This window comes from Anarrhichthys ocellatus, unplaced genomic scaffold (genome assembly GCF_004355925.1).
Source record: "Anarrhichthys ocellatus isolate YVR2014 unplaced genomic scaffold, GSC_Weel_1.0 scaffold9, whole genome shotgun sequence".
Lineage (NCBI taxonomy): Eukaryota > Metazoa > Chordata > Actinopteri > Perciformes > Anarhichadidae > Anarrhichthys > Anarrhichthys ocellatus.
In genome coordinates this window covers 5,438,874-5,465,476 of record NW_022280039.1, presented here as the reverse complement: position 1 = coordinate 5,465,476, position 26,603 = coordinate 5,438,874, and the positions used below count along the sequence as shown (strand labels likewise).

Sequence of the window (26,603 nt, the reverse complement as noted above, 5' to 3'; positions counted from 1 at the left end):
TCTTGTTCACGGCTCGGTGCAAATGGAGGAAAACACACAACAGTGAAACAGCAGCCCTCATCTCTGGCTCACACGTTTGACATTGTTCAGAGGCTTTAAAGAGCCTCCTGAGGTGAACACGCTCATGGTGGGAAGGCTGGTGTCTCAGTAGAAGGATGAGATTGACTGCGACAGCCTCAGCAGCTTTAACCTTACTTACCCTGCACCCCTCCTAATGCAGGACTTTTTGAATGCAGATAAAGATATCAAAATACAAGCACTCCAAAAAGCCATGGGGGGGTTTCCTACACACTGAACTTACAGCTGTAAACTCCACTCTCAGTTCCTGGATCACAGAGCTTGTGTTGTTCCTCTGGTTTGGTGTTTCCATGTTTACAGTTGTGTGCGAAAGGTGCACCTACACTCATCCCTATCTGTTACAAATTGAGATTTGAAAAAAAAAAAAAAAAAAAGGTGGGTGGAGGTAGAAGTGGAGAATGGTTACACAAGTGTTTAAATTTCCTGTGTCTCTGCAGCTTTCTGCCTCAAATGCACACATTCTCAGAGAGATGTGAAGCTTGTGAGATGTATAACTGAAGGGGTGATTCATCTCTCCTTAATCACACCATGACAGCTCCTGTGCTCTGAAGCCTGCTAGCTGCTTCTCCCTCCAGCTCTAATGCATCAATACATGGGCCATCGTAAATCTTCATGTTCCTGACCTTCACATCGCGCAATAAACATTTATAATGTACAGTTCTTCTAGATAGAGATAAAAGAGGTCAAGCACAGGGATGGAGTGATGCCCGGGCAAAAAGGGAACCAGCTTTGCCCATCTGTTCATCTCTCGGTCCTCTCTTCTGCCTCACCTCCCTTGTCTCACTCATTTAGTGGTGAATGTGGCCACCAAATAAGTGCCAGTGGAGAGAGGAGAGATGCAGGGTATGCACCAAGGAGCAGATGGGAGATTTCAATGAGCTGGAAAACCCAGTGTAGTGGCCCTTCCTCAGAGGGTGATGTTGATACAACAGTGCCCCCTTGTGGAACTATACACATCTGCAGCATTTCCTTAATGCAAGCAAGTACGTATTTTTTAGTATGTTGGTTTTTAGATGTGTTCTCATTTTTTGGGGGATTTTTTTGGGGACCTGGGGATTAACCCAGGTGGCTGGGTTAATCCTCAGCTCCTTCGCCCCTTGTGTCTGACTTTCTCAACTAACATATCTGCAGGAGTCAGCATCCAGCCAGGCCAAGCAGACACTGCTGAGAAGGCTTAAGTCACTATTGCCTACCTCAGTCTGTGTAAAGGCAACTGCATGCCAAATCACTACGTTTACCTTACAGCAGCCTTTGACTGTGACAATTTCTGTTTGGTCAGGCTTCTTTTTTTTTTTCCAGCTGAACGCTACTGGTCCAGATCCTGCCGGCCTCCAGGACCTTTTTTTAATTAATGACTAAAAGAAAAAAGAATTTCTATTAATACAAAATCCCTCATTAAAGATTACAACCTCTGGATTTTGGTAGAACAACAAATAAAGTCCCAGCAAACTGTTGAAGCTACAGGATGGCTGCAGATGTTATAACAAACCAGGAAATGCATTATAAGAACTCACAAGATTTCCAAGTAGTTACAACGGATTTAATGAAAAAAAACAAAAGGAAAAAAGATGAATTTGTGTATAAAAACAAAACACTTTATTACAATTAGGCTGAAAAAACCCAATGAAAACACGACTACTTTACAAGTACAAATGTTTTTCATTGATATTTACATTTTTTTTTCCTTGACATCAATAAAAAAAGACAATTTATGAGAAAACACAAAATACTGAAGTACATGTTTACAGTGTATTTGCTGCAATAAAAAAACAAATGACTAAAGGAACGTGCATTACTCTCCATTCAGTATCTATAGACAACAAGGGAATTAGACATAAAAGGGACTATTTATGAACACATTTATTCTATTGGACAGCTCATTTCCCAATGCAGAATTACCCAGAAGCCTCAGATATCTCGAGTTATAATATAATCATCATTTGAAGGCATGACTGCTGTGTCTGTCGTTTGATGTTTTGGGCAGTAGCCAAGGGGAAAGTTGTGGTAATGTCAAGAAATTTCCACATTTCATGAAGAAAGAATAGATGTAACAATGTTTACTCAGTACGGCAACATTATGGATCCCACAGGAATTATGGGCGACAGTGCTGCGGTTGATCTGCCAGAATAGTTTAGATGTGAGCCCTGTAATAATTATGTTGAACGCAGCGTTAATCAGTCAGAGGTTTGGGAGTGGAGATGTTTGGGGTGAGGTAACGGTTTGATGCGATTAACAATGTGATGCAAAGTCTGTCTCTGGGTTAGCTGCTGTGGGATCTATAAGAATGCCTCAGCATAACTTCAGTACCGTCACATCTGTACTGCAGGAAAACATTTGGTAATTGCAGTTTCGTTAGTGTGCTTCTTCCTAGCTGCTTCCCCCGCTGGGCTTGGCGGGAGTTTTGGCCCTGATGCCGCCCTGGCGAGCTTGACCCTTGGTGGGCTGTTGGGTCTGAGCGGCCTGCTGAGCCGGGGACTCCGCAGAAGAGGGTGCAGCGGGCTGCTGGGCGGGGCTGTGGGGAGGAGGCGTCTGGATCTTGGGTGAAGTGGCTGCAGTCACCACCTGCTGCTGGAGGATCTTCTGCTGGACCACCTGGGCCGTCGCCGTCCCGGCAGAGATTATCTGCATCTGAGAAGGAGCAGATGTGGCTGCCTGGGTCAGAGTCACCGTCTGGCCCTGGATCTGAAGAGAAACCACACGAACAAAACATCTGTTACAGGGGTTTGATGTGATCCATTCCACTGCATTGAAAAGTATCACGGTGCTTTTACAAAGAGCTGACAGAGTTTAAGCTTTTAGATCAAACTATAAAGACATAAAAGCATGTGACATTTGACAAAGTTAAAATGATGATTTAAACAAATATTCTCACGATACAGTTTCGGGACAAAAATGATCATCAAGACAGAGGTTACCTTCAGGACCAATGATCGGCACAAAAATACACTTTACCTGCTGGGAAGAAGACACAATCTGTGGAATATTGGCCACGGTGGTTTGCTGCTGCACTATTTGTGGGAGCTTGGCCACCTGATAAGAGAAGTCAACAACAAAATCTCATATCAACACACAAAGCCACTGTTTATCGGCAAATATTGATTTTGCGGTAGCGACTGCCACTGATAATGTACCTGGATTTGTTGGGCTCCAGTGGGTTTCTGAGTCTGGGAGATGGACGTCGTAAAGAACTGGGTCTTGATTCCAGGTTGGAGCTGTGTGGTGGTAGCATAGGTCACCTTCTGCTGCTGCTGGGCTGCCTGCGCCGCCTGCACTGTAACCTGCTGGGTGCCAATCTAAGGGAAATAACAGAATTACAGTTTACCTCATCTTCCTAATAGATTATTATTTATATTGAACTAATATACTTGTGTGTTTACCTTCTGCTGCACAGTGGCCTGTCCTTGCTGCGGCTGCCCTGCTTTCTGCTGGGCTGCTGCCACCGCCTGCTGCTTCTTCATCTGAAGCAGCTGCTGGACCTGCATCTGTGGGAACGGCTGAGTCAGCACAGGCCCACCTGACGGAGAGGAGAAGAATAACATATTGGGACTGTAGGATATAGACATTTGTGATAATGACAACAGCAGCATGGATGTCACAAAAAGGTTGAGCAAGAACAGGCATATTATTATAATAACAGCAAAACATAATTAAAAAATGAAAGCCCACATTGACGCGAGGAGCAAGTCAGGGTCTAGAAACAATGTCCACTGTCAAAGAGATTTAATAAGACTCACCTGTTTTCTGGGGCTGACCAACAGCCACATTAATGCCTGCTACTGTGACCGGCAGAGTAGTGACGCTGGCTGATGAGACCACAGCAGGCACAGAGACCACAGGAGGCTTGGTGAGGGTCACCTGGGCCGTCTGCCCCGCCTGGCCCTGAGTTGGCACTCGAGTCTGTGAAAGGAACCACAACCAGTTTTAGAATCATTGTTTGTGTTCTTTCACGTGGTCTGTGATATAATCCTATCTGTAGGTAGAGTGTTAGACGAACACTTCATATGGTGGAGACCTAAAGTGCAAGCTTTCTCAATTACTACAAATTCTGTATTTATGTCAAATCAAATGATCCTTTCAACAATCTCACCAGTCGGGCCACCTGCAGGTTGGCGACAGTGGTGCCGGTCAGCACGGCTCCAGGTCTGGGTGCTGCCACAGCCGCTAGCTGGGGGTTGGCTTGGGCCGCCTGTGCAGGCTGCACCTGGGCGGCCTGCTGGGCCCCTGCAGCCTGTTGGCCCTGGGCTGCTGCCACGGCTGCAGCTACCTGCTGCTGCTGCTGCAGCTGCAACTTATGCTTGTGCATCTTCAACAACTCCTGTACACACACAGATTACAGTGTTTCATTGTAGTGTTTACCGGGTAAATCTGAAGTGCGATCATTCTACGAAAGTACAGTCACAGCTGCTAATATGTTTGATTTATTCAACAGAGGAAGACAGAGATTCACATTTCTCAAAGTGACCCGCTGCCTTTTGTAAAGCCATTGTGTTAATACGCTGGGGGTGTACCTGTGGTTTGCCTACAGCTTTGATCTGTGGGGACGCAGCCTGCTGTTGCTGCTGTTGGTGCTGCTGCAGCTGTTGCTGTCGGAGCATCTGCAGGTGGGCCGGGGTGAGAGTCTTTCCTTGTGGCAACTGCATACCTGTAGCTGGATGGAGGACAGCCTATAAGTCAGATCTGTCAAACAGTAATGGGTACTCGAGGGATGTCTTGTTCGAGGAACAGCGCGTGTTCAGTTCAGTACCTGCTGAGACCTGAGTGACCAGTGGGCGAGTCTGCGACTGCACCGGGCTCAGAGTGGTAGAAACTACTGCGGACGCCGTCACTTGGGTCACGGCTCGAACACCCTGACCCGTAGCAATGGCGACCACCTCGGCAGGGCCAGCGGCAGCCGTGACGGCCCTCTGTTGTGCGTGGACCACCTGGGCTCCAGCTGCACCAGCAGGCTGGATCAACAACAACAACAACACAAACAGCAACACAATGAGCAAAAGGCTTTTACACTTGGAGTGATCATTCTGTTTACAGGACGCAGTGGGTGTGCATTCTGCTTCATGACAATCCAACAGCTATTTGCGTCATGGATTCCAGTAAGTCAGTAGGAGGCCGAGCTAAGCTAAAACAGCAGTGATAAATGAACATGACTCACAGACAGAGTGCCTGGTATGACGGGAGATGCCAGGCGTTTGTTGGCCTGGAAGGGACTTGGAGGAACTCCAGCTACTGTGTTCACGATCACATTCCCCCCTACAGTCGCTGGGACAAACAAAAGAGAAATGAATTAACTATTCCAACGCCAACAGCTCTGTAATGTGAACCATGTGTGTGTCAGCGTACCAGCCTGCAGGGTTGTGCCCACAGCGGTATTTTTTATGGCTCCAGCCTGAAAAACACAAACAGTAAGTGTATTAGCTTTCACTGGGTGAAGCCGTGTGTTTTGGAGCTCACGATATGTAGAAGAATATTAGTTTTGGATGTTTGGATTCTCACCAGAACAGCCGCGTTAGGCACCACAGCGGCTCCGGCCACTGTGGCGGCCTGAGGAACCTGAGCCTGGCCAGCAGCAGGAGTCTGCGCCAGGCCGGGGGCCACCGGGGCCAGGGGAGCTCCAGCCTGCTGCTGCTGGGCCAACTGCTGAGCCTTCTGCTGCTCCGCAAGGGCCTGGAAACACACACAGTGTACACAATCAAACACAAACACGTCAGTAAAGACGGAAAAAAAGCACGACTTGGATCCGACAGCGAGGAAACACAATGCAGGCGCTCCTAATTGTCGACAATCACCTTTTTCTCCTTGGCAATCCTTTCAGCACGTTGAGATGCCACCTGGATGGGAGGCAGGGGCTTGTCATAGCTTATCCCACTGAAGAAAAGAAAAACAATGTCATGCTTTGTTCTTCTAATTGAGATTTGGATGTCAACGTGTACAAAAATGGTGACGTTAAACACACCTTTCTGCTAAAACCGAGGCATGTTTGGGATTCTTCTGGAATGCATTCATGCCGAGTCTGAAAGTAGCACAAATTAAATTAACAATTCAAAATGAAATATCCCATCTGAACTTTGGCTTTTTTCCCCAGTGTTTGATAGCTCCTGCTTTAGTATTAGCAGCTTGAGGAAACTTACGCATTCATTGTAAACAGAACAGCATCAGAACTTACAGTGGTTTGATTGGTGGGCTCCTCTTGCTGGCAATAATCTTCATGAGTTCAAAGCGGCTGTTGTAGAGCTGGATGTGAGTGGCGTTGTCATCCTGTGTGTAGATCTGACAGGTCCTGAGAGGACGGCTGTTCTTAGACTGGACATGTACACAGACACACAGGAGACGAGTTAGGCCGTGAATTCAAGAGCAGAGAAGGATTCATCAAATACAAGGCCAGGATAGGGTACCTTGTATATGCTCTTGGTTTTCTTCTTGGGGTTTGCCTCATACACCAACTGAAAAAAAAGGGTTAGCGACATGGTTTAAAGAAACAAGTAAAAAAAAAAGTAGGGTGACACGGCATTCACTGCTCACTCTCCGTTACCTTGCCCTCTTCTCTGGGAATGATGACATTCTCGTAACGGTTGCGACACTGTTTGGGCGAGCGGTAGATGCGGCTGCAGGAGTTCACCACATCGCTCACCAGATCCCAGTTCGGAGTGTGTGCAGGAGAGACGATTGTCAGGTTCAGAGGCAACTCCAGCAGCTGCTTTACAGCCTGCGAGACACGCAGCGAGGGTATTTGGTCATTGAATGTACATATAATATAAATGTCAATTTCAAGATTGATCTATTTCCATCATGGTTGTGAGAAACGTCATCATGTAAACGATGAGTGAAGCCAGTACCTGAAGCAGAGCCCAGTCCTCACTGATGAGCCACTCGGGGTTGTCCTGGCTGGCCTCCATGGCAGGTTTAACCAGCGAGGGAAGGGGCTTGGCAAAGGGCGCCTGCTGCTTGAGGGAAAAGTTCTTCTTTTGGTCCTTTCCCTCTCTGCGAACCTTCAGCATGCTGGCCTTTTCGAACAAGGAGCGTGGAGGAATGACGGTCTCCCCGTGACCCTTCTTCTTCTTTCTGGCTGCTGCTGGACAAACACAGTCGAGTAAGGACAGAATAAAACTGTATGCATCTATTCTTAAAAAGTCTCAAAAAACTATTTTCCCTAAAATACACATTCACTTCAAAAATTCCTTGACTGACAGAAGAAACCACTGTTTATAGCACAACTAGATGACTGACATATTGTTGTACAAAGGAGATAACGAAGGCCTTAATGACTAATCTTGTTTTACCCGAGGGGTCCATCTTGAGTCTTTTGTGCTCCTTACGGACGTAGACGGGAGGCAGATTGGACTCTGGCATGGGTGTGGTGTCATACATCAGCATCATCACAGAGTCAATGTAAATGTCATTGTCATCCTGCGGTGGGGTCGGTGGAGTCCAAAGCTGTGTCACAATATAACAGGTCAGAACATAGCACATCATCGTGTGTCTCAGTACAAATACATTAAAAAAGAGTGAAGATCCAAATTCAGATAATACAAGGATTTGTGTAAAAATGTACACATATGATCAAATCCATAGATATTGATGCCATTTAAAAAATTAACCATTTTAGACATCATTTAAAATATTAGGCATATCTGATATGTTTTCCAATTACATAACTTGGGTGTCTTACTGGCATGATTTCTGTATGTCCGTCCTCTGCATCGAATACATACTCCTGTTGAAATGCAGAGAAGAGGTTAACGTCAACAACAGCGCAGCACAATCCGCACACCACCTCATGTTTGATTAGCAGTGAACACCCACCATGTTGTAGGCATCCTCTCTGGTGTAGGTGAAGAGATCTTCGTCTCCCTCCGTAATGTGCCGCTCCTCCTCCTCCTCCTTCAGCTTCTGCAGCTGCTGCAGCTCCCAGCCTCTCTTAGAGCACTCCAACCGCTCCTGAGGAATATAAACATGGATCGGTCCAATTCATCAACGGACAAATAGTACACTGAATCACCAACACAGCGGAGCAGAAATCAGAGATGATCAGTGGGTTGATGGACTGATTTTCACATCTATACCTCAATACATCTGTAAATATATACCTCAAATCTGTATAATAATATTCAGTGAAAGTTACCTTGAGAGCAGTTTCATCGTCACTGATGTGGAGGTACTCCAGGTAATGCAGGGCATACCTTTCAATCGGTGTGAGCTGTTTAAGAGAAGGTAAGCAAATATAAACTCAGCAAGACAAACAGCAAAAAAACCCAATTGTTTTATGATACATGTCTTGCGTGACTCGTACCTGTTCCATGATTGCGTTCAGCTCCTCTTTCTGAGCAGGCTCTTCTTTAGCTTGGTTCTCGAGCTCTTGGTTGTCCTCTGTTGAGCCCTTGCCTGCTAACTCCTCCTCCTGCGGCTGCTCTTCCTCCTCGGGCGGGGCGTCGAGGTTTATGCTGTGGAGAGCCTGGATGTAGGGCCTAGCCACTCTGGGAGAGATGGCCTCGGAGGCCGATGGCTCCTGGTGAAGAACCACAAACTCCTCCACCTTCTCTCCCGAGCCAGCCTCCACCTCAAACAGATCCTGTATAGTCCGCTGAGAACACAAACAGATCAGGTCAATTTCTATATGTCCCCAGTTGAATGAAAGTATAGTTATGGGTCTTGCAGAAAATGACAGCTTACTGATTCACACTTTCAGTTTGAATAAATGTAGCTTTAAGAAATTCAAAATGAAAGAACTGTGCAGAGTTTCTGAAGACCACAGTGAGTTCCTCTTACTTGTGTGAGGAAAGCCAGGGTGTAGTCAGTACCCTGGGCAGCCACCTCTCTGATCAGGTCCTTGGTGCCGTTCTTCAGCAGCTTCTCTTCGATGGAGTTCCCACTCTCCAACCTGGGAAACAAAAAGTAACCAGAGTGGCATTGAAGTCCTTCAATATCAAAGTGGGTAAGTTACGTTTCGAGTTTTGTTCCGGATCATAACAATAACGAAGACCTAACACAGATGTCACTGTGTTGATAATATGACCTGTATATGTGTATATCCTTGGAACGTCCTATTTTGTCACACCACTCCTGGGTGCGGGCATCCATGCTGGGATTGAGGTCCGTGTCGTAGAAGATGATGGTGTCTGCATCAAACAAAGTCCCAACTGCAGAGCAGCAGCGGTTGGTCAGGATGCTGCAGAACACCTTCCTGTTCCTGTTGAACTTCTTTATATTCTCCTGCAGGGACAAAACACACCAACCAGGTAAACAGACTGGTAAAAGACATAGAACCGTCATACGCTCTCGCCCTTCATGGCACAAGCTTGCCCACTACTGGTCAACTGTTATACCTGGTCAACGCTGACTTCATTTCAACTAAGAAGCTTGTTGTATGTATGGCTTGTCAGAACCAATGTTAGTGGTGGTGATTTTACCTGTCTCTCGTCAGGAGAGAAGCTTTCATCGACCCGCACATAAGTGAGCTGTCTGAAATCTAGGAAGGCCTCCAGGATGTCGAGCATCTTCACCATCTGAGTGAAAATGAGGACACGGCGGCTGTCTGATCGCAGCTTCTGGAGCAGAATGGCAAGAGCTTCCAGTTTACCTTTGGGAAAGAAAGAAATATTAAAAGTTAGAACTCTTTGCAACTGAAAAACCACAGAGAGAATTATTTCAGTTATATTGTTACTATACCTATAAAGAGCATTATGTGTGCAAATTAGCAGGTGCATTTAGTCTGTAATCCCAGCAGTTTATACAATATCTACATGACTGAAAATACTAGATCGGAGCATGAAAGAAAAGGCTAATTCACTTCACTGTTTCTATTTAATTATATTCAAATATTGTGTCAAGTGTGTACAAGAGATGGTTATGTATGGAGAGCCTATTCTTCTGTTTGACAAAAGGTATACTAAGGAAAACTTGGGATAAGACGAGTCATTCACATAAATATATGTTACTAGTTATATTGCGGTTATTCATACATGTCATTAAGTCATTTTTGCAGCCTGAGCTTGCTGCTTGTAAGAAATTATAGAAAAAGGTGCGAGGCTAACCTGAGTCCATCTGCATTAGCTGCAGGTCAGAAAAACGAAGGAGTGGCCTGGATACCAAGTGGTGGATTTCAGCACTGTGGGGAGCAGAGGCCTCCTGTAGACGATGGTGAAGGGATTTCTGCTCCAGGCTGTAGGGAACCGGGGGATTTGATGCATACAGGCGAGGAGGTGTGGCTTCAGCTGGAGGCACCACGCATACCAACCTATAACATGACAACAGTCCATCAGATAGTCATCATTTGGATTAAGAAATAAAACATTTGGAATTGCATTTTGATAAAACCCTCTGAGGTAAATTGTTAATTTCATGAACAAGATGGTGGTACAGATTGTGATTATTTTTAACATTGCAATAAAACATATTTGTTTTACCCAACAAATGCAGGGCTAGTAAGCTACACATACAGACGAAACAAGACTTCAACACGAGGCTGAAGTACCTCTTGATCAGGCTGTTGGCGGCCTCCAGACGGTCCTCCACAGAGAGCAGAGAGGACTGCAGTATAGAGGTGGTAGCCACGCAGGTTCTCTGGGCCCGGAGGCAGCTCTCTCTGCCCACCCACCTCCAGCCTCCAGCGGTCAGGGCCGAGTGACCGGGCTCTGTGCTCAAAGTGCAAGCCTGCAGCAGGTCTGACCCGTACAACACTCTGCGGCTACAGCGTCGCTCGTTCGCTTCAAACAGGCGGCACAAGCGCTCCTTCAGCTGCTGAGTCTTTTCTTCTGAAGACTCCTGAAGATTACAGCGAGAGACGGTACGAACAACCACAATTAGTCATTTTTACTCAAAATGTTTGTCTTTAGATTATAAAACAAGTCAAACCGGGGAATATAAACACTTGCTTGAAAGAGATGAACTGACCTGAGAACCAGCATGAGTTGCAGTTGTGAGCTTGGTGGGGGCTGATGTGGCATTTGTTGTTACACCCAATGCTTAAAAAGAAACACACAACGTCAATAATAAGAAAAATAATCAATTCTATCAATCTACAGAAGCAGTGCTTTTGTGAATGCCAGTGTTCAACCTATTCTACAGGGAAATCTATTAACTTTCAGCATTATAATAAAATATTGGTGCGAGATGACGTGACTAAACAAGTGACCGAGACAGACTTGATTAATCGGAGATAAAGATGCAACATGTTTACTGTGAATGAGTCACCTTGCTGGGCCGTTGACAGGGCAGGATGAGGTGGGCCAGGTGTAGCTGAGGCGTTGGAGGCCGGGACAGCTGGCGGCATTGTTTGCATGACCATGGATCCCTGTGGTCTGATGATCTGCTGCCCTGGAGCCGACACAATCTGCAGGATGTTGCCTAAATCCATGACACACATTAAGCAACAAATATAAGAGGGGCCTTCTCAAAACCTAACACTGGCTAGAGTGGCAGTTAAGACTCACTGGGCCATTCAAATAAATGTGAAAAACAAAAACAACAGTCATGCTGAGGCAGAAACAATAGTACTTTCAAGGAAGTATGGCAACAGCGGCGCATGTACGTGCTGAGGCCGGTAGCTCCCATGCATTTGCTACATTTTTGTCTTTATTTTATTTATTTTTTCCTGTTTATCACTAATGGCCTAAGACAGAATACATTCATCAACATCTGAAAAGGAAGCGTGGGGATTGGATTAAGTGCAGTGGACTTTCAGACGATCACCGCCCACGGCCGACCAACTGGCCCGACCAAATGTTGAATTATTAATGAGAAGATGTCGGCCATATTATCTGCCCAGAGAATTGTTTTTGCATTTAGTCCTTATTGACCGCTGATAAAAGAAAGACGGGACACATGAGGAGAGAGGCAGATGACAAGAAACAAAAGGTCCCCCAACAGAATCAAACCAGGGAATTTGACATTATGTGGTACCCATCTTAAGTGCTTCCAATGCCTTGAGGACTTGCAGACAAGTACAATTAGTGGATACAAAGGAGAGAATTATTTTGAGATAAAAGTGTGACAATGGGATGTACATTACCGAGTGTACCTTGGAGCTGCAAGGGCTGTCCGGTGGTGAGCTGGCGGAGCTGGCTGGGGGACAAAGTGAACTTGTTACCCTGAAACTGCAGAGTGACGGGAGTCTCTGGCTGGGAGATACGATTCTGACTGCCTGCTATGTTGGCCAGCTGGGCGATCTTCACCACATCTCCACCTTCAATGGGACGGAAGAACAGACACTTTATCAAAGACGGCATTAAAAAATCCAGGCTGAAATGTCTGTAATAGTTACAAAACCATATACTCTGCATCAGTTAGTTTCAGGGTGAAGAAGAGACAAGACATGCAAAAACCAGGGTGGATTAATCAGAGGAACGAGCACAGCCGCCCTCCACAACAGAACTATAGCAGCTCCCACATTTACAAACCCTGAAGGGGAAAGAAAATGTCTGTAAGGGCAGTCCTCAGTGAAACAGAGAACCTGAAACATACACAAAGCACTGATGCACTTTCAAGGAAGTATACTTAAGGATTGCTGTCAAACAATAATAACCATAATAACAATAACACCCCCTATTCATCAATCATTGTGTTTATATTTTTCTTTTTCATTTAATATTACATATTCAAACACTGCTTTTAACTCTTTTTAGCCTTTTCTAATGAAGCAATGCTGAGAGGCCGTTACATTAGAACATATATGCGAGGTGTAAGAGGCGTAAATGAGAAATTGAGAATTCATTAAGAAAGTTTAGAAATAGTATGATTGATTTCCCAGCCAATTTCAAATGTAAGATCAACTGCCTCCATGGCAGATCATGATCCATGGCAGATAGGTTTTCCTCATCAGAAATATTGAACATGATGATATATTTCACATTTCTACGGTCCCGTACCACTGACTCAGTGTTTGGAGTGGCCATTAGAAATGTTCAGTCAGACAGGCGAGGAAAACACTTGATTTCAGACCCGTTGCCAACTATGAGGGCTGTTTACAAACCTCCGACTAGCACTGTACTTCTCAGTACCATGGCAATGTTAAGTAACAACAAAGCCATCAAAGAGTAACCAAAGATAGAACATTTAAAAATGTTTACTGAGGATATAAATTGCAGTGTGTGAAGGCATTAATGACAATGTAAATCAATGAAATGTACAGAGCCCAGCCGCTATTAGGGAGCATGTATTTGGCTATTTGTGTGCACTAATCATTAATAGTGACGTCAACACATTGTGCTGTGTAACTACAGGGACAATAATATATGCTCACAAATGATATGTAAAAGTGTTTACATTCAAAGGGGTTCAGCAACTTCAGTTCCAACACACAAAAGTTGGAATTTTTGAAACAACAAAAACCAATAAGCTTTATATATATCTCTTTAAAGACTGTGTGATGTTACTGAAAAGGATTCTCTGTTCACATTTGAGGGGAAAGTGTTGGTCATCTGTGGGGTTTCTTCACATGCTTTGCATCACGGTGAAATCATAACATTAGCAAAGAAACAAACTAAAACAACCAAAGCTTTGGGATTTTTTTCCGGTGGCTGTGCTGATGCAAGAGACAAAAGAATATTAGTAAACTGGGAGAAATAAATATTAAAAGGGGGAGGGGGGGGGGGGCATCATAATTAAGTAAAATAGTATAGTGATGTGTGGTATAACACAAGTGGGTTGTTGATAGTGTACATGCAGGTATCGAGAAAGAAATTGGAGAATGCTGAGGCTGTAGAGATGCTGCTGATATGGCTACAGATCTAATCTTAAGGGGATATATTTTTTTTTTTAAATCACTATCAGTTGTGGAACTATTGCTACGTAGCATCGCTGCCATGACCAAAATTGCTGCATCACCAGTGCTGCTACCACTGTAAGTTTGAGTCTATGTACAAAGCCATTTCTCTGGGAGGAGTGAAAACTGAACACATATCAGCAGTGCCTCAAGTAAAGGCCTCAGAGTAGAGCAGCCCATACTGTGTTGTGCCAGAGGTGGAGGGAAACACTGAGAGGGAGGGGAGGCCACTTACTAGGCAACCGTGCCTGGGCCTGAGATGTAAGAACCAGCCTCTGGGACAGTAAGCTGGGCTGGATGGCATGGCTGGGGGCGAGAGCTGGCCTGGGGACCTGTGCTAATGCAGGCTGGCTGGTGGGAGCTACAGATCCCACGACTGTGCTAGCTAAGGCCTGGCCCAAGGCCACAGGGGCAGCCCCCAACACATGTTGCCCAATGCCACTGCTCCCAGAGGCAGTGTTGCTGCTGCTGCTGCTGACAGGAGGGGTAGTCTGGGCTCTCTGAGTGGCTGTTCCAACTGCTGTGAAATACAAGGCAATGGGGGTATGGGACTACATGTTAAGGGTAACCCAATATTTAGTCAAATCATTCGATGCGATCAAACACTTTCATCCATACAAAATCACTCAGCAGTAGTGGGCCAAAACAGCAAGCAGGATTAGAGATGTTATTGATTATAAATGGACAAAATAATCACTGCTAACTATCTGATTGATGAACATCTATTACCTGACAATGACAAAAGTTGGTGTGACAGTAATTGTGTATCTCTAGTAAATCAGTGTGTGGATGAATTCAGTGGAAGTCAAGTGCACCTAAAACTTCTAGGCAACTCACGATTCGATTCCGATTCAGAGGGTTACGATGCGTTTTTAAAACGATTATCCATTCATCTTCATTATTGAGTTTTAGGCATCGAGTCATAATCTTTCAAGAGAGATTCCCGATGCATCTAAAACATGTTTCCCATTACGGGCACATTACATTACGGGCACAGCTTGAATTCATTTTAAACATTTTCCCTAACAGTGACACTTTCATGCAGCATATATGCACACTGTGTTATAACTCAGTATGTAACACAAGGTTCAGACTAGAACATTAGTGAAAGGTTAGGTTTGTCTTTTTGATGGACACCAACTGGAATCCTTCCCCCACTGAAAACAACATTTTCTGTCCTTGACTGAGTATTACTGCCGACGCGTTCTTACTGTGAGAGGGGGCTGCAGTCGTTGCAGTGGTGACGGGGGACTTGCCCCGGGCCTGGGCCGACTGGTTGGTGGTGGAAACAGAGGTGCTAGTAACGGGAGAGCTCGTTGGAGGACGCTGGCCGGCTGCACTTGTGATGGCAGCCTGGAGACCTTCTGGCTTCGTTCCATACTGCACCGGCTGGAACAATCTACGAAGAAAAAAAGATTATCAGTATTACAATATCAGGTTTACATTTTCAAAATGTCCATGGATCTCCAACATCAACCATGTCAAGGTGCTTGGAGGTTTTATTGCTGACCTCAAGGGTTTTATCGGACATGGCTTGGGTCGTGCTGGTGGTTCTGGACCAGAGTGGATCTCCTCTATGAGCTGCTGAGTGATCTTTAGTTTGGGTAGCGCCTCTTCAGTCTGATACCGAGTCAGTCTGTTCTCGTTATTGATCAAATCAAATATGGACATGTTTGCAATCTAGGAGAATGAGATAAAAGACAACAGCGGAGGCGGATCAGTGCAGATTGATTATGAATGTGTTTCTGCACATTAGCAATGATACGAACAAGTGTATACCTTGCTTGAGTCATTCTGAAGAGCTCCCAGCACCAGTGACGGGACGTTGTATTGCAGAGCGGAGCAGAAGTAGGAGCTGCTGGTCTCCCTGGGGGCCACCAGCTCGGGGTGGTTACACACTCGCTGTAGCTGCATCAAGACCTGAAGCACACTGACAAAATGACCCGTCTTCAGCGCCTCCTGAGCTCTAAGGGAGCAGAAGACATGATTATGAACAGTTCAAAACCAGAGAAAGACATGTACATATTGACACTTTAAAAATGTATAATAGAGCTCCTTCCCAGTAAAAACTAAGGCGCTGAAGCTAATCTTGAACATTTTTTGGTACTAGTTGCAAGATCTGCATAATTCAAAACATTTCAATTTTTTCTCTATTACAGAAAAGAAATTGATTTGAAAACAAATAATGTGATGAAAGTTCTTTGGCCATAAAACATGTTGTAGTTAAGATTAAACTGCCATCCCGTGATTCATTTGTAAATTTGCTCTGCGGTGCATGAAGCAAAAAACTTTGACGTTTTTGGCAAGAAAGCTGAATAAATACAGTTGTTTGACGGAGTTGTTTTCCCAGCAACACAAAACAAATATTAGAGAGAGATTTATGACCCGTTTTAACTCCAGTTCCTGTATAGTGCCCAATTCATTCATGGTGAGCTTATCGAGTATTATTCTCAGTGCCAGAAAAAAAGCTTACTTTGACATCACACTATAACTATCCATGTGGAGCAAATGTCTCACCCTGGTTGAGTGAGGATATCTTCGTAAAGGCTTTTCTGTCTGGTCGAGAGACGGCACTTCAGAATATGCTCGTACTTCTTGGGCAGTTGTTTCTCCACGTCCCTTTTGGAGCGCCTCAGGATGAAAGGCTGGATCATCTACAGGTAGGGAAAAGAAGATTCAGTTATGTAATGTGCAAGGATCGGAGGTGAAGCCAAATCAGTCACATTTCTATTTTAATGTGGCACAGTTTGATCGGCGCTATACCCACCCTGTGCAGGCGAATGACCAGTTTGTGGCAGTAGTCCTGGTTCTGGTCGGTGCCGGCCTTAACAGGGAAGTCAGAGTAGGACCTGGTGATTCCCGGCAAAAGGAAGTGGATCATGGTCCACAACTCCTTCAGAGTATTCTGTAGAGGAGTGTTGATGAGGAGAATCCTCTGCTCACTGAAAGATGCACAGAAATGTTTTACTTAAAAAGACAAAAATATATGGAAAACAAAACCGCCTGCACATATGCACAAAAACTCTGTGCTGTGATCCTCAAGAAAACAATCCTGATTCTAGAGAAACTGTAATTGATATCATGCTTATCCCTGTGCTCACCTTCTGAGAGCAAAGATTGTTTCCCAGTGTTTCTCAGTCATGTGTTTGATGAGCTGCACCTCGTCCAGGACCAGGTGCCTCCACCTTCTCCTCACAAAATGGATCTGGTCTTTCATCAGCAGCTTGTAGGACGTCACACATACATGGAAGCTGTTGGCTTCCCCCCACCACTGTAGAGACCAATGATGATTTTGTTACCACATTTACAGCTGCGTATTGAAAAGAAAGGCCTTCTATATTGAGTAATGTTGCCGATTTGTGTTGTTTAAGCACAGCCAAACTACCATTCTCTTAGATCTGCGCTCCCTTCTGTTGCCGAGGTACAAGAGGATCTTCAGGCCAGGACACCAGCGCTTGAACTCCACCTCCCAATTTAGCAACTTGCAGGTCCTCACTACAATAAGGTGGGGTCCCCAGATGCCTGTGGACAAAAACAGACTCCATCTTAATTAAATTCACTCTTAATAAATGAGGACAATGATTGTGTATAGCATTGCACAGAGGCCTACCCTCTTGGCCAGCTAACTGCGCCATGTAAGCCACCGTCTGTACGGTCTTGCCGAGGCCGGTCTCATCAGCGAGGATGCCGTTGAGGTGTTTCTTGTGAAGGTTTACCAGCCAGTCAACACCAATCTGTTGGTACTCTCGCAGCGACCCATGCAGTAGAAAAGGAGCTGGGCTGCGGGTCTAATGAAATAAAAGATTATAAAAGATTTATTTTTTAAGTGATAAAAGGCATCGTTTTTCTTTAATGTGTGCGTGTGTGTGCGTCTTACAGAGGAAGTGGTCCTGAAGCTGCCCTTAGGCAGGATGAGCTCTGTGGCGGCGGCTACTTCAGCTATGTCTTTAGCGGGCTTCTTATCAGAGTCGGAGGACGAGGCTTTATCAGCACCACGGTACTGGTCCACACTAAGCAGGGAGTCAATCAACACCGCCTCCGCTGGGCTGCCTGTCGGACACTCCACTTCTGAAAAAATAAAGAATATCTTACAATAATAATTCACAACTGCTAAACCAATAAAACAGTCGTGAGGGTGAACAGGACAATTTCATTTTTTTAATTCCAAAAGGCACCTTCAGTCTCTTCCATGTCATCCTCATCACTAGGCTGAGGCCACTCAAAGCCGTCAACGTAGGCGCCAGCATACTGCTTCTTCAAAGCATCAAGAGGCATCTCAGCTAAAAGCCAAACACAAAAGCATTTGAGCCAGCAAGACAGACATGTTCACAGATATTCTGGTACTTGAATGGTGTATTTAACTAAGCAACAAGAGAAAGTATGGTGTCATCATTTTAATTACTTTGTAATTTGCTGAGATACAAAAAAAGATTTATTACACAGGAATATTTTCACAATATAAATACCAAACGTGTGTTTAACTCACCATTATGGGCAACAGTAGCGTATAGCAGGGTTGTTAACATAATTATTAAAAATAATATAAACTAAACAGAATTCCCTTTTTACTTTACAGCTTTGTGCATCCACGGAAAAAGGCATTTATTAAAAGCTGGATCGATATTGGATCATTCAAATGAAGATTGATTTACATCATAAAATAATTTAAACCCTAATAACTGATAGGTTATATTACGTTAAGATAAGGTGACCACTCCCAGCCGTACAGTGTGAGTTTATGCTGTGTACCCCAGTGTAATGTCATGTTATAAAAAGATTATAATACCACCAAAGCCTAGTTTACTGATAACCTGAATATATTGTATGTTATGCAGAAATTGGTGTTCGTAAATAAACCATAAACCTGGCTCTCCACATATGCATAGACAGAGAAGTTTAGTAAACATGTACCATCTTTGGCCAGGTCAACCAACTCTGCTTTGTGGTCTGCTTCCCCCTCCATGGCCTCCTGCTCCTCTATGGTGCTCTCTATATCTGTGAGGAAAGGAACCGACGTATAATGATCAGTTGCACATAACTATGCAGAGTAACGGCAACAGGACACGCTCTTGAACATCCATGTTATTATTTTCATACCGTGTTCATCAACCAAGGACGAACTTGATTTCCTTTTTTTAGCTGAAGTCACGACATCCTAGAAAAAAAAGAAGAAAAAACATGTATCAAAAAATATAAATAGGGATTGAAAGTGTGCATTTGTATTGTCAGTGCAGCACCTACCTCCTTATCAGCTTTCACTCCTGCTGACTGACCAGGTACTGAAACACAAGTCATTTAAATGCATTACAAATAAAATAAAAAAGTAATTACAAGTGAGATAAACTGGCACAGAAGCTTATGATATAATACAAATATGTTTGTTGTATTTCTGGTAGCTGCTCAGTGTGACGTACCTTTGGCTGAGGCTTTTTGTAAGCTGAGAGCTTTGAGCCTCTTCTCATAGATTTCAAACTGGAGTTTAATTTCCACAACCTGACAAGAAAAACATCTAATTACAACTGAAAAAAATACTGTTATGATTTGTAAATCATTAGGAAAATGAAATAAATAAACATACCTGCTCAATGTTTGACCAGAAGAATTCCACCTCACGGGCGATTGTGCTGGCAATGTGACGAAGATGAATTTCCCTTTCCTTCTTTAACCTCTCTTCACTTTTCTTCTGCTCTTGATGGTAACGGGCACATGTGCGAACAAGCTGTAGTGGAGACACACGAGACAGTTCGGCTTTCAACAAAAACATCAGTTTCTGCAGCGACTCCTCCTTTTGTTGTGCTGATGTGTAACTTCACATTTCTCACTGTGAAGTATTTAATCTCTGCCATACCTTCTTAGCGGCAGCCTCTTTCCATCTCCTCTCCTGGGCAAAGTCAGCTGCCATCCACTGCATCTCCTCCAGGAGATAGTCCCAGTGGGACTTTGGACGTGAGGCCTCCACAAGCTTTGGGAGCCTACTGGCTGACCACTGGCCCTCCTTCCTTAGCTCAGAGATGCGCTGATGCACTTGACTCTCCTGGGAAATAGAAACAGCGTTTGACATCAGAATAAAAATCAAGAATATTCATCCTTTTTTTCAGTTAGCTCCCAAATTAAAAACCTCAATGAGCAGACTCAAATACAACACAATGCACTAAAGCAGAACACAATACAACACACGACACATAAGTGTCTTCAAGACCTTTGAAGAAACAGCATCTATCTGTTTGCAAACTAAGTGTGCTTTAGGGACTCACCAGTTTGGCCTGCTCCACTTGTTTATCTTGAGAACCCTCCTGGGAGGACTGCATGGCCGCACTTTGACCAAAGCCACCAATTTTGACCGCAGATATACCGTTGGTTCCCGTCAGTTTGGACTGGGTGCTTGGGTTGATGTTAGAGCCGAGAGGGCGGAGCGGACTTGCAGTATGGGGGGTTGGAACAGAATTGGTAACAGAGAGTGGAGCAGGAGACATGGATATCGAGTTGGTCATAATCCTCTGAACCGGCTGGTTTGATTCAGTACCAGGGCGAGCAAGTGCCACCGTCTATAGTGAAGAGAGGAAAACAAAGTTCTTATTAGGTCAAGTTGCAGTATCACCAGTTAGTCATAGAAACTGTATTTGCATGGTTTCGGGTCGACTCACCGCTTGTCCTGACTGCAGTAAGGCCTGGGATTGTTGCTGTTGGGGCTGCAACTGGAGATGAAGACCTGGCTGCATCTGCTGCTGCAGTTGGGCCTGGAGCTGTGTGTGGGGGTTTATTGCGGCCATAACAGGCCCACCTGTCTGCACCTTCACTTGCGCCTGGAGCTGACCACCAGGCTGAGCTGTGTTCTCCACTAACTGGGCCTGCTGAGAGAGTGTCATGGACAGGCCCGTCATAGGAAGGCCACCTTGGGGCAGCCGAGCGGGCAGCTGGGGAGGAGGGGTGTGCAGGCTGGCTGCATTCTGCACCGGGGGTCCCTTGGAGTGGTCGTATACTTGCTGGTTCTGCTTCTGTCCTGGAATCTGGACCGCTTGAGGAGAAGGCGGCATCCCGCCTGTACACATAGTAACCAAATTATAGGACAAACAAGGGGGTGGTACAGAAAGCAACACAAAGACAGTAAAAATCAAGTAGACAACCATGTCATCTTAGGTAAGTGAAGTGCTTTGTGTGTCTTTTTGGGCTGTTGCTTGAATAAAAACGGTTTTAAATGCCATTAAATTGTAGTTTTCACTTAAACTACATTTGAGAGACCCATTTATACAAGTTACATTTTTTAAAGCTACGAGTAGATAATGAAAGAGTACTTTTAAATTTGAAATGACAGTTTGAGCTTCAGCTACTGGAGCTCCTCAGAACCTTGAACTAGATCACTAGAGTACTGTATGAATCAACAGTAGTGTACTACTTCCTGATGATCAGAGCGGAAACTAATGAAAGTCATACGGCAAAAATGATTACAGAAGAAATGAAATCAATGTGACAATCTACATGTCTCTCAAATAAAATACTAATTTGATAAATGCAAAACCAAAATATTGCATTTCAAATGTTGAGAGAATATGGTTAAAAACATCAAAACTTGTACATGCAATAAGAGAGGTTTTTAAGAGAGGAAGAATAGAAATGTTACAAAGGAAAATTAAAAAAAAAAAAGAACTTCTGGTAATAAAGAGACAGGGAGAAGAAAGCAGAAATAAAAATACAAAGCAGACACTCACAGAAACACCATATGTTTGGCATGCATGAAGCAATGTCATTCTAGCGGTAACCAAAGCATCTGGATGCCTCACATAGCGACAAAGCACAGAGGCGAGCAAAAGGACGAACATGGGGTCTTGCAGACAGCGGGCCTGAGCGGAGCTGTGCACACTAAAGCGGCACCTGCCTTACCTCCCTGCACGTCACACCACCTTGCCTAGACGCCATCAACACCTGGCCCTGACACACCCACCACCACAATCGCAAATACCTGCGCCGTGAACGCAACTCCGCGACATGATTCCCCTCCTACTTAGACTGAAGCAAAGAAGCCAAGTCAGAACAAAATGCCATGAAATAACATGGAAGGAAATCAACGAAACGTGAACATGAGGTGAATAAAGACACTCTTGAAGATGTGACGTATGAGTTTAAGATCGATGATTGTTGGAATCCCTGTTGATGATGCGAGGACGGACAGTCGGAGAGTAAACGACTTGTGAAAGAATGACAATGGGAAACCAAAAGGAAGCATGACACGTGGATTCATAAAAATGGGAAAACAAGCGAAGCCCATTGGAAAGTGAAGTTATTCTCACTGTGATCCACCTCCAAAAAAGATGAAAATCCATCGGCACGGGAAGGTCTGTCCAAATAAAGATGACTAACGGGAACAAACTTCAGAAAAGAAGAGATGAATAACGACGGGTGATCAATAGGTAAAACAAAAAAAAGGGGAAATCATAAGACATGGCATCTTCCCATTGAGTGGCTACTCTTCTTCAGACTTCAATTGTCTTCTTCCCCATTTATCCTGATAGAGAGAGAGAGAGATGGTGTTGGTACAGCTAAGCCTGAACTTCCTGAGGACTGCTGGGAAAATCCAGCAGATGGATGAAGATCTGTTTGTTGAAGCTGCTTGAAGTTTGTTTGTAGAAGAGGAATGTTGTGATTCACTTTCTTAATTCTCCTTAGTTTTGAGGAAGGGGATACGTCCAGCGGCATCGAACAGAACACAGAACGACCTGGTAGTGGCACTCCTACCTTGCGCAGTTGGCATAAGCTGCTGGAGTGGAACGCCAGGTGATCCTAGAGCTACACCAGGATGCTGGAAAATCAGCCCATGGCGACCAACGTCAATCCAGGACCTCTTAGCCTGATCTGGGATTTAAAACACACAATACCCTCATAACGCAAAAAAAGCACTCGGCACAGAGCAATGACCATCGGAAGACCTTACAGGTCACCTCTCCTTCCTCGGGTTAAGACTTCAACACACAGCGCTAGTAGAGGGTGCCAAATGTCTAAAAGCAGAAGCAATTAAGAGGGAGAAAAGAAAACAAACAGAAAATAAAGCAAACAGGGAGGAAACAAAGCAACATAAGAGAGACAGGGGTCTACGATCCTTGCCCTACCTGCTTGCACCATAGCCTGTTGCCTCTTAAAGGCGTCCATGTCTCCGGGGTTCGTCATGGTGCCACCAGCCGTCCCCTGGTGTCCCTGCAAAAAAACAACCTCTCACAGGATTAGCCATAAAGATAAAACTATTCATTGTTTCTAAGTGCTCAAACAAAGTGTCGCCTCCATCACCTGAAACTGTGTCTGGACAGAGAACGCTGCAGACACATTGGGAGGAAGCTGTGTTGCTATGGCAACTGGTGTCACTGCTTGGCCATCCTTACCAGTAACAACCTTAACCTGAAAAGACACAGATTTAAAGAGTGACATGTATTCATTGGATGAAACGAACATACAGTTTTCTAGTTATAGAATTCCTTCTTGATCTTACAAAAAGAACCAGCCGATGTTATACCTCATCATTAATGACCTCCGACTGTTCTTCTTCTTCCTCTTCATCTTCAAGGTCCAAGTCATTCTGTCTCAAGTAAGTATACAAGGGAACACAGGGCTTCTTCTTAAAAGCGACATAGTCCATCATGTTCCCTTGGAGGTGCTGCAGAAAGAAAAGCTCAATCAGGTATTCTTTGAACACTTCTTTCAGGCTCTCCCTCTTCTTGCTGTGGTGTTCCATGCACAGTTTTCTCAGCTGGGCAATCTCTGGAGTAGAAGGAGCAATTTCCTCTAACCTCTTGGGAACATGTTTCCTCACAGTGGCCACAGCCATGCTGTTGGTTGCAAGAGGATTGTTGGGCATCCCTTGGTGCTGACTGGTGAGGGATGTGCTAGATGTAATGGAGGAGGGCAAACTGAATGATGTTGTGGTTGTGGTTCCTACTCCAGCAACCACACCCTGCTGCGTCTTCTCAAATATCATAGGGCGTGCCAGCTGCCCTTGAATGATACTGCTGATCTGTGGAGGTAGGTTGGAAGTGGTGATGTGACCAGGACTGCCCAAAATAGGGAGAGCAGCACTGGTAGCCACAGGACTTTGAGGTCCGAGGTGGTGGATGGTGCCTCCGGTTTGTGAGTGGGGCTGAGAGAGTCGGCGTTCCCTCACAGAGCCTGGTACTCCTGGAGAGGACAGCTGGATCTGGCCAGGTGTGGCTGGGGCAATCTGGGCCAGTCCCGTCCCTTCCTGGTAAACAAAGTGGCCACTTCCCGACGGACTGCTTAAGCTGATTTGCCGCACTATCATACCAGCGTCAACAAATCGTGTTGGACTCTGTCCACACACACCCAACGCTGTTGCAGGTGCTCCTGGCCTTGTCACACCTTGCAGAGGGACCGGGCTGTGCTGGGTGGGACTTAGGGGCTGCATGGGCTGGGGCACAGGTGAGGTGACCTGGATGTAGGAGGATGGCGCATGCTCAAACCTCCACTGAGGTGTAGTATGCTGGAATCCAGGGGATGCTGGGTTCTGGATTGGAAGTGGAGTTAGGGTGATCTGCTGGTTACCAGTCACCATCTGTCCCACATTTTGTAATGTGATGTTCATGTTCTGGCCAGTGACTGGGCTACGACTCATGATTATCTGATAATTGGGTGACTGGGGGGCAGAAGGGCTGGCAGCAGAGGAAAACGTGGTCACAGGAGATTGAGGGTGGTTAACTGTAGCTTGCTGTGTGACTGCCATGGTGGGTTGCTGCTGCTGCTCCTCTGCATCAGCCCCAGTGGCAGACTTGGATCTCTGAAGCTGTCGTTGCATATTCTGTGATCCACTTCCATGTTGCATTGCGTGACACTGTTACTATGTCTAAACACAATAATCTGTGGAAAGGGAACACAGCAAAGCACAACAATAAGTGATTTTAACTATTGAATGTGACCCAAAGAAGCGGTGGTCAGCAGGCTTTGTTTGGTAAGTCACCCAAGTGTGGCATGAATTAAGGACACATTGTTACAGAACTATAATAAACATGTTGGGCTCAGATTTCAAACATCTTAATGAATTGTAATATAAATAGGGTTCTCTTTAAATAGCATATAAAGATGATATGCATTTTTCATGTGTCAGATTATGCCATAACGTTTATACCTTTGCAATTACCTTTAAAATCGGTAAATAAATAGGTAATTGTCAGCAGTGTTGCAGCGTAATGAGCAGTTGTGTTTTGTGGCAATATTGTATTTCTATTTGATTTTACATTATTGTGTTTCTTAATTTGGCAGGTATACAATTTACTGAATTATTCTAGAACTATTCCTGTACTTATTTGTATTTTATACACCATTTCTCAAATTATTCAACAAACAATGAACTAGATCATGATATATATCAATATCTTGATATCAAATTGGATACATCTTGGATTTTTTCCACATCACCCACTTCTAGCATTAAACTGTAGGTCATCATAAATACATACACACATGTAGAGTCCACATGCATTTAGATGAATGTAATGTAGAAACAGAGGGCAGGTGGTGGTCAGTACACTTGACAGCTACACACCTGACAGCTGGCACATCTTCACACATATTAAAATGTGATTATTATTGTGTACAGCTATGGAATGCTTTAATAACAAAGTACTGTTACCTTAAAGAGCGGATCATACACCTGGCAAGCAGTTCATGTTATTTTTAAATTACATCTTTAACGTATAACATAGCTACAACCATCTTTACACTATATATCTAGCGTAATGTGCACCTGTACGTGTGTGCCAGACAATATATCTAGATATAGATATATTGTCCTGTAATGGAAGTGATGGTAGATCTTGTTTACTGTTGTGATTAATCAGCCAAAGACAACCTGGACAGCAAACAAAGGTGATATACTGATGTTGGTGATCTGTTACTATTGGCCTATTACAGTAGCGCTAGCTAAATGCACGTTACAGAGATTGTTCTAGACTAACGTTAATCGTTTATACACCACAATAAGGTTATATTCACAACTAAAGTGACCAACATATAGCCTTAGTTTCTAGGTAACGTTACTGGCTTACATTTTCATTATTTGTTACGACGTTTCGCTCAGGGGGCATAACGTTAGCTAGTTAGTAGCATGACAATAACACATAAAACCACTCAATTTTAAAAACAATTAGGTATGGACTAGGGGCTGTGTGATTAATATACTCAAATTGGATTACGTATAGTAAACTGTTACATCTGCAATAATGCTGTCTGTGTCATTTCAGCAATTACAATGACCCTTGCTACGGGAGGCGTGTTAGCCAATGCTAACGATGTTATCTTGTTATTGCTAGCAGGCCAGCTTCCAATGAATACATACATTTTATCACCTCAACGTTATTACTTACAGGGAATGGGACTTCTGCGGTGGTTTCATAAATCTTAAGTCATATTTACAATGAGTCACATGCTGTAACAAATGTTATTCCGCGAGAAAATAAAATATCGATATTGCTAGCGGCTATTCAATGTTTTGGAGCTAATTTCATTCACCAACATGGCGGCGGCGACAACCTTTTGAGTGACCCGGATGTAGTTCTGTCTCCAGGAAGTGGCAAACCCGTGAAACGAAAATACATTTTGTTGTGTTTATACCTTTGAAACTGATTAATGCAGCTATTAAATAAACAATTTGGAGTAATGTATACATGCAACAGATATTATGGAAAACTAAGGTATAACGTTACTGATTTAGCATGCAAAGTAAAACTTGAAAAAAATCCATAGTTTTAGCAATAAATATTATTTATTTTCATCACA

General features: G+C 44.3%; 1 protein-coding gene across 5 annotated transcripts; it reads right to left on the bottom strand.

Annotated features, from left to right (window-relative positions):
* Positions 1 to 1,057: 1,057 nt before the first annotated feature.
* On the bottom strand, positions 1,058 to 26,359 carry ep400 (E1A binding protein p400). Of its 5 annotated transcripts, none has more exons than XM_031849239.1 (53): positions 26,192 to 26,359; positions 23,332 to 24,686; positions 23,109 to 23,216; positions 22,934 to 23,018; positions 22,563 to 22,679; positions 20,477 to 20,871; positions 20,087 to 20,377; positions 19,681 to 19,866; positions 19,411 to 19,551; positions 19,247 to 19,325; positions 19,074 to 19,111; positions 18,930 to 18,987; positions 18,744 to 18,827; positions 18,008 to 18,112; positions 17,710 to 17,900; positions 17,443 to 17,620; positions 17,218 to 17,354; positions 16,934 to 17,103; positions 16,600 to 16,774; positions 16,350 to 16,486; positions 15,612 to 15,798; positions 15,343 to 15,512; positions 15,044 to 15,231; positions 12,081 to 12,257; positions 11,264 to 11,416; positions 10,964 to 11,034; positions 10,545 to 10,834; positions 10,105 to 10,307; positions 9,481 to 9,650; positions 9,087 to 9,283; positions 8,840 to 8,951; positions 8,364 to 8,654; positions 8,196 to 8,270; positions 7,877 to 8,011; positions 7,743 to 7,787; positions 7,354 to 7,507; positions 6,910 to 7,145; positions 6,606 to 6,779; positions 6,469 to 6,516; positions 6,240 to 6,376; positions 6,030 to 6,086; positions 5,863 to 5,941; positions 5,570 to 5,740; positions 5,417 to 5,462; positions 5,229 to 5,335; positions 4,824 to 5,025; positions 4,588 to 4,727; positions 4,167 to 4,394; positions 3,814 to 3,976; positions 3,457 to 3,593; positions 3,211 to 3,372; positions 3,032 to 3,109; positions 1,058 to 2,761 (listed from the first exon to the last, which is right to left on the bottom strand). In XM_031849239.1, the coding sequence occupies exons 2-53, from the start codon at positions 24,649 to 24,651 to the stop codon at positions 2,447 to 2,449; spliced, it is 9,093 nt and encodes a 3,030-aa protein (XP_031705099.1). In that variant the 5' UTR covers positions 24,652 to 24,686; positions 26,192 to 26,359; the 3' UTR covers positions 1,058 to 2,446. The 5 variants fall into 5 exon arrangements, with proteins under 5 accessions (XP_031705099.1, XP_031705101.1, XP_031705102.1 ...); XM_031849241.1 differs by having other exon boundaries at positions 6,910 to 7,142; XM_031849242.1 differs by having other exon boundaries at positions 12,090 to 12,257.
* Between the last annotated feature and the right edge of the window lie 244 nt (positions 26,360 to 26,603).